We start from the raw sequence: 13,346 nt of genomic DNA on the forward strand, positions 1-13,346 counted from the left end.
GGAGAGAGAAGGAATGGGTGCCTTTTCAGGTCGGAACCCTTCTACAGACCGAAAGGTAGAGAAAGCCAGAACAAAATCGGGGTGGCGCGGTGGCGCAGCGGTAGAGTTGCTGTCTTACTGCGCTCACAGTGCCAGAGACACGGGTTCGATCCTGACCATGGGAGCTGTCTGTGTGTGTGTGTGTGTGGAGAGTTTGCACATGTTCTACCTGTGACCACGTGGGTTTCCTCCGGGTGCTCCGGTTTCCTCCCTCATCCCAAAGACCTGCAGGTTTGTAGGTTAATTGGCCCTCAGTAAATTAGGGAGTGTGTCGGGAGTGGATGAAAAATTGGGACTAGTGTGAACAGGTGATCGATGGTCAGTGTGGACTCAGTGGGCTGAAGAACCACAGATGCTGGTCTAAATCGAAGGTAGACACAAAATGCTGGAGTAACTCAGCGGGTCAGGCAGCATCTCTGGAGAGAAGGAATGAGTCGAGATCAGTCTGAAGAAGGGTCTCGACCTGAAACGTCACCCATTCCTTCTCTCCAGAGATGCTGCCTGACCCGCTGAGTTACTCCAGCATTTTGTGTCTACCTTCGGTGAGCTGAAGGTCCTGTTTCCACACTGTATCTCTATAACCAAATCCTAAATCCTGAACCCTATCCTAAATCCTAAATCCCGAAGCCTAAATCCTAAAGCCTAAAACATCACACCTAAAACCTAACTAAAACCTAACGTAAACGTACAAACTTAAACTTAAAACTAAACTTCTTCTCATTTCACCATGTTGTGCTGACTATCTTGTGTTTGACGTTCTCCTGAACTCCTTTGTCTCTCAATTCTCCTTCAGCAGGTGAAAGCGTAGAAGATGGATCCTTCGAATTTCACTGGCCACATGAAGCAGGTAGCCCAGTCTATGGGCACCAGTCTGACTGACCGAGACATTGCTCTCATGCCCAGCGAATTAAGACTCAGAGGTAAGGGAGTCAACATTTGCTTTGCTGCAGATTTTCAATGTTGATGGTTGGGAATTGACCGGTGTGTTCCATGTCAACTTCTCTACATCGGCAAGACCGAGCGCAGGCTCAGCGATCGTTTCGCTGAACACCTCCGCTCAGTATGTCTTAGATTTTTTTTTTAGATTTAGAGATACAGCGCAGAAACAGGCCCTTCGGCCCACCGGGTCCGCGCCGCCCAGCGATCCCCGGACACAAACACTATCCTACACCCACTAGGGATAATTTTTACATTTGCCCAGCCAATTAACCTACATACCTGTACGTCTTTGGAGTGTGGGAGGAAACCGAAGATCTCGGAGAAAACCCACGCAGGTCACGGGGAGAACGTACAAACTCCGTACAGACAGCACCCGTAGTCGGGACCGAACCTGAGTCTCTGGCGCTGCATTCGCTGTAAGGCAGCAACTCTACCGCTGCGCCACCGTGCCGCTCTTAATCTAGTTGCCGTCTTAATCTAGTTGATCTCCCGGTGGCTCAGCACTTCAACTCCCCCTCCCACACCCAGTCTGACCTTTCTGTCCTGGGCCTCCTCCATTGTCAGAGTGAGGCCCAGCGCAAATTGGAGGAACAGCACCTCATATTTCGTTTCGCTAGTTTACACCCCAGTGGTATGAACATTGACTTCTCTAACTTCAGATAGCCCTTGCTTTCCCTATCTCCTCCCCCCTTCTCAGTTCTCCCACTGGTCTTCCTGTCTCCGACTACATTCTATCTTCATCCCGCCCCCCCCCCCCCCCCTCCCCTGACATCAGTCTGAAGGAGGTTTTCGACCCGGAACGTCACCCATTCCTTCTCTCCAGAGATGCTGCCTGACCCGCTGAGTTACTCCAGCATTTTGTGTCCATGTTCCATTTACACCACCGGCGTGGCCGGGCAAGATGGCGCCCAAGCCGCGCTGGCCCCAGCAGTGGATCTGCAATCATTCATTACAACGCTCCACTTTTTTAAACCTCTACTCCAACAGGACTTTATTTAGTTTAGTTTAGACATGCAGAGAGGCCACTGAGCCTGACCAGCGATCATCCCAAACACACTGGCGACAATTTACTATCTTTGCCAAAGCCAATTAAACCTAAACCAGTGCGTCTTTGGAGTGTAGGAGGAAACCGCAGCACATGGAGAAAACCCACGCGGTCACGGGGAGAACGTACAAACTCCGTGCAGACAGCCCCCTTGGTCAGGATCGAACCCGGGTCTCTGGCACAGTAAGGCAGCAACTCTACTGCGGCCCCACCATATCTTATTCCAGTAATCCTGTATCGATGCACTGTGATCCTGCTCGATTGTAATCATATACAGTATTTATGCTGACTGGATCGCACACAACAAAAAAGCTTTTCACTGTACCTCGGTACACCTGACAATAACCTAAAGTAAACTATACCAAACTAGACTTTATGACACAGGAACAGAATTCAGTCATCCTATCCATCAAGTCTATTCCGCCATTCAATCATGGCTGATGTATTTTCCCCCTCAACCTCATTCTCCTGCCCCCTCCCCATAACCCCTGACACCCGCACTAATCAAGAACCTATCAATCTCTGCCTCAAAAGTACCCATTAACGTGGCCTCCACAGCCGTCTGTGGCAATGAATCCCACAGATTCACCACCCTCTGACGAAAGACATCCCTCTTCGTTGTCCTATCAGCTGCAGTTGTGGCATTCAACAATGTTTTAATTGTGAAATATTTTCAGGGAAACAACGGTCTAGTTTGCATCTTGCACTTTGCTTCGTTGGACCTCCCAACTAAGATTCTGTGTTGCAGGGGACTCAATGGGTCAGGCAGCATCCGGGGAGGGGAGGGGAGGGACAGACGATGTTTCAGATTGGAACCTTCCTCGGGCCGACTGGAGAAATTTGGAAAACAAAGCTCAAAATCACAGCTGGTCCTCGTGCTTCCATAGAAGCGGTGGACTGCTCAGCAACCGTTTGTAATCTGATGGAGTATCCAAGGCGCAATCACTGTGCAATTTGCTCAAAACCCCAGCACCTGCAGTTTCTTGTCTCTCCATTGTGAGGCTGCACCGCCTTAACCCGCCAGCGTGTGTCAGCAGAGCCCTGAGCTACAACGTTCAGAACCAGACAAGAGATGAAAAGCAAAGAATGCTAGAAACACTCAGCTGGTCAGGCAGCACGCGTGGAAAAGATTTCAGGTCAGAGACCCTTTGTCAGAAGTGAACACTCAGTTCAGTTCAGAGATGTAGCATGGCGACAGGCCCTTCAGCCCATCGAGTATGTGCCGACCAGCGATCGCCCGTTCACTAGTTTAGACTTTACTAGAGACACAGAGGGCTGTGGAGGCCAAGTTAATGGATATTTTTAAGGTGGAGACAGATTATTGATTAGAAAGGATGAGAGGGGTTCTGGGGAGAAGGCAGGAGAATAGGGTAGAGAGGGAAGGACAGGGAAGGAGCCATGATAGAATGGCAGAGTAGATATGATGGGCCGAATGGCTTAATTCTGCTCTTAAAACTTATGAACTTATGACTTTTGAGAAACAGCACGGAAACGCTCAATCACCTGTTCACACGAGTCCTCTGTTATCCCACTTTCCCAACCACTCTCTGCACACGAGGGGCCCGATTAACCTGAAAACCTGCACGTCGTTGGGATGTGGGAGGAAACCAGAGCACCTGGAGAAAGCCCACGCAGTCACAGGGAGAACGTGCAAACTCCACACAGACAGCACCCGAGGTCAGGATCGAACTCGGGTTCAGTTTAGTTTTGTTTAGTTTAGAGATACAGCGCAGAAACAGGCCCTTCGGCCCACCGGGTCCTCGCCGACCAGCGATCCCCGCACACACTAACACTCTCCTACACGAGCTAGGGACAATTTTGTACATTTGCCAAGCCAATTAACCTACAAACCTGCACGTCTTTGGAGTGTGGGAGGAAACCGAAGATCTCGGAGAAAACCCACGCAGGTCGCGGGGAGAACGTGCAGACGGCGCCCGTAGTCGGGATCGAACCCGGGTCTCTGGCGCTGCATTCGCTGTAAGGCAGCAACTCTACCGCTGCGCCGCCGTGCCGGATCTCTGGCGCTGTGAGACAGTGGCTCTACCTGCTGCACCACTGTGCTACTGGTGGCGATGGCAAGGCATGGGCTCGGGAGATGGGTCTCTGGGGCCCAAGAGTTGAAAAAGAGAACTTCGCATCCAACCTATATTTAGAGGGTGTGGATATGTTCCAAGTATTGTCAAAGTCGCCAGGGAGAAAGGGGGGGGGAGGGGGAACATGTTGAACAAAGGAACATGCCAAGTACGAAAGCAGGAAGATGACTTCACTGCAGCTGGTGGTAGGGTCAAATGAGGCAAGAGATCGCAAACGGAGCAGTACAGTACAGGAATAGGCCCTTTGGCCCACAACGTCCGTGCTGAGCATTATGTCAAGGTGAACTAATCTCCTCCGCCTGCACGCGACCCACACCCCTCCATTCCCTGCATATCCACGTGTCTATCCAAAAGCCTCTTAATCATCACTATCGTATCTGCCTCCACCACCACACCTGGCAACACCTTCCAGGCACCCACCACCCTCTGAGTAAAAACATTTGCCTTGCAAATCTCCTTTAAACGTTGCCCTTCCCACTTTAAAACTATGCCCTCCAGTCTTTACCCCTCGATTCCACTAGCCCCAGGAGTTCTATCTAACTCTCTTTTAAATTCATCCAGTGAATTGGCCTCCACTGCCTTCTGTGGCAGAGAATCTCACAAATTCACAACTCTGGGTGAAAAAGTTTCATCTCAGCTCAGTTTTAAATGGCCTTCTTAGACGTGCAGTGTAGGTTTACTAGGTTAATTCCTGGAATGGCAGAACTGTCATATGTTGAAAGACTGGAGCGACTAGGCTTGTATACACTGGAATTTAGAAGGATGAGAGGAGATCTTATCGAAACGTATAAGATTATTAAGGGGTTGGACACGTTTGAGGCAGGAAACATGTTCCCAATATTGGGGGAGTCCAGAACAAGGGGCCACAGTTTAAAAATAAGGGGTAGGCCATTTAGAACTGAGATGAGGAAAAACTTTTTCAGTCAGAGAGTTGTGAATCTGTGGAATTCTCTGCCTCAGAAGGCAGTGGAGGCCAATTCTCTGAATGCATTCAAGAGAGAGCTAGATAGAGCTCTTAAGGATAGCGGAGTCAGGGGGTATGGGGAGAAGGCAGGAACGGGGTACTGATTGAGAATGATCAGCCATGATCACATTGAATGGCGGTGCTGGCTCGAAGGGGCGAATGGCCTCCTCCTGCACCTATTGTCTATTGTCTATTGTCTAGACTGTGGCCCCTGGTTCTGGACTCCCCCAACATTGGGAACGTTTTTCCTGATGTCTGCACTGGGGTAGATTGGAGGATCGGACAGTACCCTGGCTTATCATATCATATCATATATCTACAGCCGGAAACAGGCCTTTTCGGCCCTCCAAGTCCATGCCGCCCAGTGATCCCCATACATTAACACTATCCTACACCCACTAGGGACAATTTTTACATTTACCCAGCCAATTAACCTACATACCTGTACGTCTTTGGAGTGTGGGAGGAAACCGAAGATCTCGGAGAAAACCCACGCAGGTCACGGGGAGAACGTACAAACTCCTTACAGTGCAGCACCCGTAGTCAGGATCGAACCTGTGTCTCCGGCGCTGCATTCGCTGTAAAGCAGCAACTCTACCGCTGCGCTACCGTGCCGCCCGTACCGGCTTACGCAAGGACCGTTCAGAAGCCTGATAACGGAGGGGAAGAAGCTGTTCCAGAGTGCGCGCTTTCAAGCTTCTGCACCTTCTGCCCGTTAGGAGCGGGGAGGTGAACGAAATGATTGGGTTGGGAAAGATCATTAATTATGTTGGCTGCCATCCCAAGGCAGCGTGATGTGTAGTTTTGTTTAGTTTAGAGATACAGAGTGGAATCAGGCCCTTTGGCCCACCGAGTCCACGCCGACCACCATCACCCATATACTAGTTCTATCCTACGCCATCCTAAATTGTCCCTGTCCTAGCGAGTTAACAATTCACAATTGCCGTGCAACTCTACGGCCAATTAACCTACGAACCTGCTCGTCTTTGGAATGTGGGAGGAAACCGGAGGAAACCCACGCGGTCACAGGGAGAACGCACGGACTCCGTACAGACAGCACCCAAGGTCAGGATGGATCCTGGGCCTCTGGCGCGGTGTTGCCCTGATCTAGATGGAGTCAGTGGTGGGCAGTCTGGTCTGTGAGATGGACTGGGCCACATCCACAACTCTCTGCAATTTCTTGCAGTCTTAAGTCCCAATGTATGTACACCATTATGATCTGATCCAAAGTTCAAAGGTTGCCCATCGGAACACATTTGATCCTTCGTTTCCCATCCCTCTTCATCCTGCAGGTCCATTTAATTACCACAAATTCTTTGAGTACATGGCAATCTTCAAGAAGTCAGAACAGCAGGAGGAAATGATTCGGAAAGCATTTCAAATGCTGGATAAAGATAAGAGTGGATACATCGAGTGGAATGAAATAAAGTAAGTTCTTCAACTTTTCCCAACTTTGCAAAGCCTCAAACCTGCAGTAAGTTCATGTCCATGCGTTCTAGGAGCAGAATTACCCACCTGACACCCTCGCCATTCACAGAATGCTGGAGTAACTCAGCAGGTCAGGCAGCATCTCGGGAGAGAAGGAATGGGCGACGTTTCGGGTCGAGGCCCTTCTTCAGACTGATGTCAGGGGGGGGGAACAAAGGAAGGATATACGTGGAGACAGGAAGATAGAGGGAGAACTGGGAAGGAGGAGGGGAAGAGAGGGACAGAGGAACTATCCAAAGTTGGAGAAGTCGATGTTCATACCACTGGGCTGCAAGCTGCCCAGGCGAAATATGAGGTGCTGTTCCTCCAATTTCCGGTGGGCCTCACTATGGCACTGGAGGAGGCCCATGACAGAAAGGTCAGGCTGGGAATGGGAGGGGGAGTTGAAGTGCTCAGCCACTGGGAGATCAGTTTGGCCAACGCGGACCGAGTGCAGGTGTTGAGCGAAGCGATCGCCGAGCCTGCGCTTGGTTTCGCCGATGTAAATAAGTTGACATCTAGAGCAGCGGATGCAATAGATGAGGTTGGAGGAGGTGCAGGTGCAGGTGCAGGTGCAGGTTTGTAGGTTAATTAGCTTTGGTAGTCCTGAACTGCCATCCACCTCATCGAAGACCCTTGGACTACCTTTGAAGATTCTGAGACAGTTTCTTCCCAGCTGTTAACAAACAACTGAACCATCCAACCCACAACTAAAGAGCAGTCCTGAACTACTACCCACCTCTTTGGACACCCTCGGACTATCTTTGATCGGACTCTACCGGCTTTATCTTGCACCAAACGTTATCCCCTTTATCATGTACCTGCACACTGTGGATGGAGTGATGCTAATCAGGCATGGGTTGACTGGACTTATATTCACTGGAATTTAGAATGATGAGAGGGGATCTTATAGAAACATATAAAATCCTTAAGGGATTGGACAGGCTAGATGCAGAAAAAATGTTCCCGATGTTGGGGGAAGTCCAGAACCAGGGGTCACAGTTTAAGAATAAGGGGGTAGGCCATTTAGGACTGAGATGAGGAAAAACATTCTCACCCAGAGAGTTGTGAATCTGTGGAATTCTCTGCCACAGGAGGCCAATTCACGGGATGTTTTCATGAGAGAGTTAGATTTAGCTCTTAGGGATAACGGAATCAAGGGATACGGGGAGAAAGCAGGAACGGGGGATACTGATTTTGGATGATCAGCTATGATCGTATTGAATGACGGTGCTGGCTCGAAGGGCCGAATGGCCTACCCCTGCACCTATTTACTACGTTTCATTGTTTCCGCTGAGCGGTTAGCACGCAACAACAGCTTTTCACTGTACCTCAGATCACGTGACGATAAACTAAACACAGCTCGTTAACCCGCCTCGTTCTGCAGGTACATCCTCCACACCATTCCCACCAGTGTTGCGATCAACCCTTTGTCGGACGAAGAGGCCGATTCCATGCTCCTGGCCGCGGACGTGGATGGGGATGGAAGAATTGACTTCAAAGGTAGAGTTTACAGCTTGCTTAGTTTGGGTTTGTTTCGAGATACAGCGCGGAAACAGGCCCTTCGGCCCACCGAGTCCGCACCGACCAGCGATCCCCGCACATTAACACTACCCCGACACACACTGGGGACAATGTCACGTTTATAACCAAGCCAATCAGCCTACAGGCCTGGGTCGCCCTCTTTATTCCTCTTACAGTGCTGAGAGACATCAAGCACCAAAATACTGTGCTGCTGGCCACACGCCTGCAATGCAAATTCCACTTACTGCCTGAACTCAATGTTCCCTGACTTATGATGGTGCAATAACAACATTTACAAGTCATTCAGACAGGTACATAGACCGGGAAAGCTTCGTGGGATATGGTCCAAACGCAGGCAGGTGGGGCTGGTGAAGATGGGGGCATCTCGGTCGGCATGGGCAAGTTGGGCCAAAGGGTCTCTTTCCATGCTGTATCACTGGCAAGGAAGTGCACATTGGAAGTGTGTGTGTGTGTGCGTGCGTGCGTGTGCGTGCTTGTGTGAGTGTGTGCGCGCATGTGCGCGTCAGTGTATGCACACATGTGTATGTGAGCATGTATACGCATGTGTACATGCATGTGTGCATATGCGTATGTGTGGGCGTGTGTGTGCATGTGTGCGTGCATTTATGCGCGCGTGTATGTGCGCACATGTGCCTGTATGCGCTTGTATGTGTGTATGCGTGTGTGTAGGCATATGTGTGTGTGTGTGTGTGTGTGTGTGTATGCAGCGTGTATGTATGTATGCATGTGTGTGTTTAAAGGTGCTTCAGTATTGGAGAGTCACGCAACATCATTGCTGCCTGACCTCAATTGGGAACACTCATTGTGCGTGCTGCTTTGCAGATTCCTCTCATGCACGGTCCCACCAGAACGACCGGTGTATGCAGGAATCTACCAACTGCACCGTCTTCCAATCAATAAAACAAAACAGAAACCTTGTTTCTTTGCTCACAGATGCTGCCTGGCCTGCTGAGAATTCCCTGCAATGTTTATTAACAATTCTCGTTGAACAGTCCGGCTAATTATGGCATTAAGGGCCCTCGGCAATAAGCAAATAAGGATGGAACTGCAGACGCTGGTTTAAACTGAAGATAGACCCAAAATGCTGGAGTAACTCAGCGGGACAGGCAGCATCTCTGGAGAGAAGGAATGGGTGACGTTTCGGGTCGAGACCTTTCTTCATGTCTGAAGATGCTGCCTGTCCCGCTGAGTTACTCCAGTATTTTGTGTCTATCTTCAGCTAATATGCAAGAACAATTTAAAAAAGAGGAAGACCCCTAGTTTCAGTTTTGTTTATTGTCACGTGTACCGAGGTGCAGTGAAAAGCTTTTGTTGCGCGCTGTCCAGACAGTGGAAAGACAATACATGACTACAATCAAGCCATTTACAGTGTATAGGTACGTGATAAGGCATGGGCGGGTCATCCTCCATTGTCAGAGGGAGGCGACGCGAATTGGAGGAACAGCATCTCATATTTCGCTGGGGCAGCTTACAACCCAGTGGTTTCAATATTGATTTCGCTAACTTCAAGTAACCCCTCCCTCCGTCCCTCCCCAACCCAAGTCACACCAGCTTCTCATTCTCACCTTGCCAGTGGCAACAAACGCACCAGTTTTCTTTTATCATCGTTCACTGTTTTGCATGTCTTTCAGAGAACGCACACCCAACACCCCCCACCCACTGACCATCAATGGTGCTGCTGTGGAGCAGGTGAGCAGCACCAAATTCCTGGGGGTGAACATCACCGAGGATCTCTCCTGGAGCAACAACATCACGTCCATCGCCAAGAAAGCCCAGCAGCGCCTCTACTTCCTCCGCAAACTGAAGAGAGCGGGAGCCCCCACACCCATCATGTACACTTTTTACCGAGGCGCCATCGAGAGCATCCTCAGCAGCTGCATCACTGTGTGGTTCGGCAGCTGCACAGCCTCCAGCCGCAAGACCCTGCAGCGCATAGTGAACACTGCTGAGAGGGTCACTGGCGCCTCACTCCCAACACTCCTGGTCCTTTACACCACCCGCCTCACCCGCAAAGCATTGAGCATTGTGGGTGACCCCTCCCACCCCTCCAACAGCCTCTTCACCCTCCTGCCTTCAGGGAGAAGGTTTCGCAGCCTGAGGTCAAGCACCACCCGACTAAAGAACAGTTTTTTCCACCAGGCTGTCAGGATGCTGAACTCTCTCCCCTCCCTTCCTCCTCTCTCCCCTGCCCCTATTGGACCTGGACTTTAACACCCCACACACATGCACATCCAGCACCAGACACTTTAAAAAAAATTTTTTTAACACATTTGAAGTGACTATATTTTATATTTTATGTTGATTGTTGTTTGCTGTGCCTTTTTAATTTTAACTTAGTTTTATGCACTTTGTTCCTCGGGATTGTGGGAAACGGTATTTCGATTTTCTGTCTGTGTAAACTGGCTGAGGATTGACAATAAAATTGACTTTGACTTTGACTTGACTTTGATTTGTTCTATTATCTCTCTACATCATCGTCTATATCTCTCGTTTTCCCTTTCCCCGACTTTCAGTCTGAAGAAGGGTCTCGACCCGAAACGTCGCCCCGTCCCTTCTCTCCAGAGACGCTGCCTGTCCCAATTAGTTACTCCAGCTTGCATCGTTTTAAACCAGCATCTGCATGTCCTCCCTGCACATGATAAGGTAATGACGCTCAGTGCAAGGTAAAGCCAGTAAAGTCTGATCAAAGATGGACGCACAAAGCTGGAGTAACTCAGCGGGATAGGCAGCATTTGTCCTACTTTCACACATTTGAGTGCCTGCAGAGATTGCTGAATAAAAGCACGTTATTGCTAAATAAAAGCACGCTTCACCTTTACTGCAGATGCTGGTACAAATCGAGGGTATCACAAAAATGCTGGAGTAACTCAGCGGGTCAGGCAGCATCTCAGGAGAGAAGGAATGGGTGACGTTTTGGGGCGAGACCCTTCTTCAGACTGATCAAAGTCTGATCAAGGATCAGATCGAGGGTCACCAGTGAAGTCTGAGGAGCTCAGGAGTGGTCTCTGGTTGTGGAAGGATGATTCAGTTTGCCACCCGCTCTACCTTTCTCGTTTCTTCCAGAGTTTGAAGCCATGGTGAAAGAAGAAAAGATGCCACGGAAAAAGTGAGGAGGACAGACGGCAATCAGGATTAGCACAAGGAAGGTGAGAGGCTGCAACAAGATGTGCAACCAGGGGCCTTCTGCATTCGATCTGCAATCCCTACAACACAGCCACATCGTCAATGAAGCATCCAGGTTTGATGACAATTCAACTGATACCAATAGACAATAGACAATAGACAATAGGTGCGGGAGTAGGCCATTCGGCCCTTCGAGCCAGCACCACCATTCAATGTTGAAAGACTGAAGCGACTAGGCTTGTATACACTGGAATTTAGAAGGATGAGAGGAGATCTTATCGAAACGTATAAGATTATTAAGGGGTTGGACACGTTAGAGGCAGGAAACATGTTCCCAATGTTGGGGGAGTCCAGAACAAGGGGCCACAGTTTAAGAATAAGGGATAGGCCATTTAGAACTGATATGAGGAAAAACTTTTTCAGTCAGAGATTTGTGAATCTGTGGAATTCTCTGCCTCAGAAGGCAGTGGAGGCCAATTCTCTGAATCCATTCAAGAGAGAGCTAGATAGAGCTCTTAAGGATAGCGGAGTCAGGGGGTATGGGGAGAAGGCAGGAACGGGGTACTGATTGAGAATGATCAGCCATGATCACATTGAATGGCGGTGCTGGCTCGAAGGGCCGAATGGCCTCCTCCTGCACCTATTGTCTATTGTCTATTGTGATCATGGCTGATTATTCTCAATCAGGAAATACCGTTCTGCATTAGCTTTGATGATTAAATAACTACAACTTTCACAGTTTAAAAGGGGGATGAGGTTAAAGCTGGGGCCAATCTCACCCGGACACCCACCCGACCTCCATGTTGGCTTGCTGTCGATATCTGCAATGGGAAATCCAGGACAAGATAAAGTAATTGGGGTTTTTTTTAATTTAAAGCATGGAACGCAGTAAATCAAAGCATGTCACTTTGAGTGACACTGTAACCTTTACAGTATGTCATAAATTCATACAGCCCGGAAACAGGCCCATCGGCCCAACCTGCCCGATTAGTACGGGTGGCAGGGGTTATGGGGAGAAGGCAGGAGAATGGGGTTGAGAGGGAAAGATAGACCAGCCATGATTGAATGGCGGAGTAGACTTGATGGGCTGAACGGCCTAATTCTGCCCTAAAACCTTATGAACGTGTCCATGCCGACCAAGGTGCCCCAGCTACACTAGTCCCACCTGCCTGCATTGGGCCCATATGCCTCAAAACCTTTCCTACGCAAGTACCTGTCTAAATACCTTTTACATCCTGTTACAGTACCTGCCTCAACTACCCCTCTGTAGGTGTTAGTTGTCCCTCACGTGTGTGGATAGTGTTAATGTGCGGGGATCGCTGGTCGGCCTGGACTCAGTGGGCCGAAGGGCCTGTTTCCGCGTTGCATCTCTAAAACCAAAACTAAGCTAAAACTCTGGCACCTCATTTCATACACCCACCACCCTGTGTGAGAAGAGGTTGCCCCCCAGGTCCTTATTAAATCTTTCTCCTCTCATCATAAACGTATGTCCTCCGGTTCTTGATTCCCCAACTCTGGGTTAAAGATTCTGTGCCTTCACCCGATCTATTCCCCTCATGATCTTATACACTGCCATAAGATCACTACTCATCCTCCTGTGCTCCAAGGAATAATGTCCTAGCCTCCCCAACCTCTCCCTGTAGTGAATGAATCTACAGCTTCTGCAGTGGAGCATGCTTTGGAAATGTACAGGAATTACATTTACCTTTACCTCCTGCCTCAACTCCATCCAAGGACCCAAACAGTCTTTCCAAGTGAGACAGAGGTTCACCTGCACCTCCTCCAACCTCGTCTATTGTATCCGCTGCCCTAGATGTCAACTTCTTTACATCGGCGAAACCAAGCGCAGGCTCGGCGATCGTTTCGCTCAACACCTCGCTCTGTCCGCCTTAACCAACCTGATCTCCCGGTGGCTGAGCACTTCAACTCCCCCTCCCATTCCCAGTCTGACCTTTCTGTCATGGGCCTCCTCCAGTGCCATAGTGAGGCCCACCGGAAATTGGAGGAACAGCACCTCATATTTCGCCTGGGCAGTTTGCAGCCCAGTGGTATGAACATTGACTTCTCCAACTTTAGATAGTTCCTCTGTCCCTCTCTTCCCCTCCCCCTTCCCAGTTCTTCCTCTATCTTC

At 49.6% G+C, this 13,346-nt stretch overlaps 1 protein-coding gene across 1 annotated transcript; it reads left to right on the plus strand.

Annotated features, from left to right (window-relative positions):
- Positions 1–850: 850 nt before the first annotated feature.
- LOC144594753 (parvalbumin-like EF-hand-containing protein) lies at positions 851–11,202 on the plus strand. The gene is made up of 4 exons (XM_078401597.1): positions 851–959; positions 6,373–6,508; positions 7,935–8,050; positions 11,156–11,202. The coding sequence occupies exons 1-4, from the start codon at positions 851–853 to the stop codon at positions 11,200–11,202; spliced, it is 408 nt and encodes a 135-aa protein (XP_078257723.1).
- Positions 11,203–13,346: the final 2,144 nt, after the last annotated feature.

Source organism: Rhinoraja longicauda, chromosome 6 (genome assembly GCF_053455715.1).
Source record: "Rhinoraja longicauda isolate Sanriku21f chromosome 6, sRhiLon1.1, whole genome shotgun sequence".
In the NCBI taxonomy this organism is placed as follows: domain Eukaryota; kingdom Metazoa; phylum Chordata; class Chondrichthyes; order Rajiformes; family Arhynchobatidae; genus Rhinoraja; species Rhinoraja longicauda.

Bases quoted from the DNA above. Each gene is read 5' to 3' on its own strand.
- LOC144594753 (XM_078401597.1), top strand. From the start codon at position 851: ATGGATCCTTCGAATTTCACTGGCCACATGAAGCAGGTAGCCCAGTCT. The intron at 960-6,372 runs GTAAGGGAGTCA...TTCATCCTGCAG, and splicing joins CAGCGAATTAAGACTCAGAG to GTCCATTTAATTACCACAAA. The intron at 6,509-7,934 runs GTAAGTTCTTCA...CTCGTTCTGCAG, and splicing joins ATCGAGTGGAATGAAATAAA to GTACATCCTCCACACCATTC.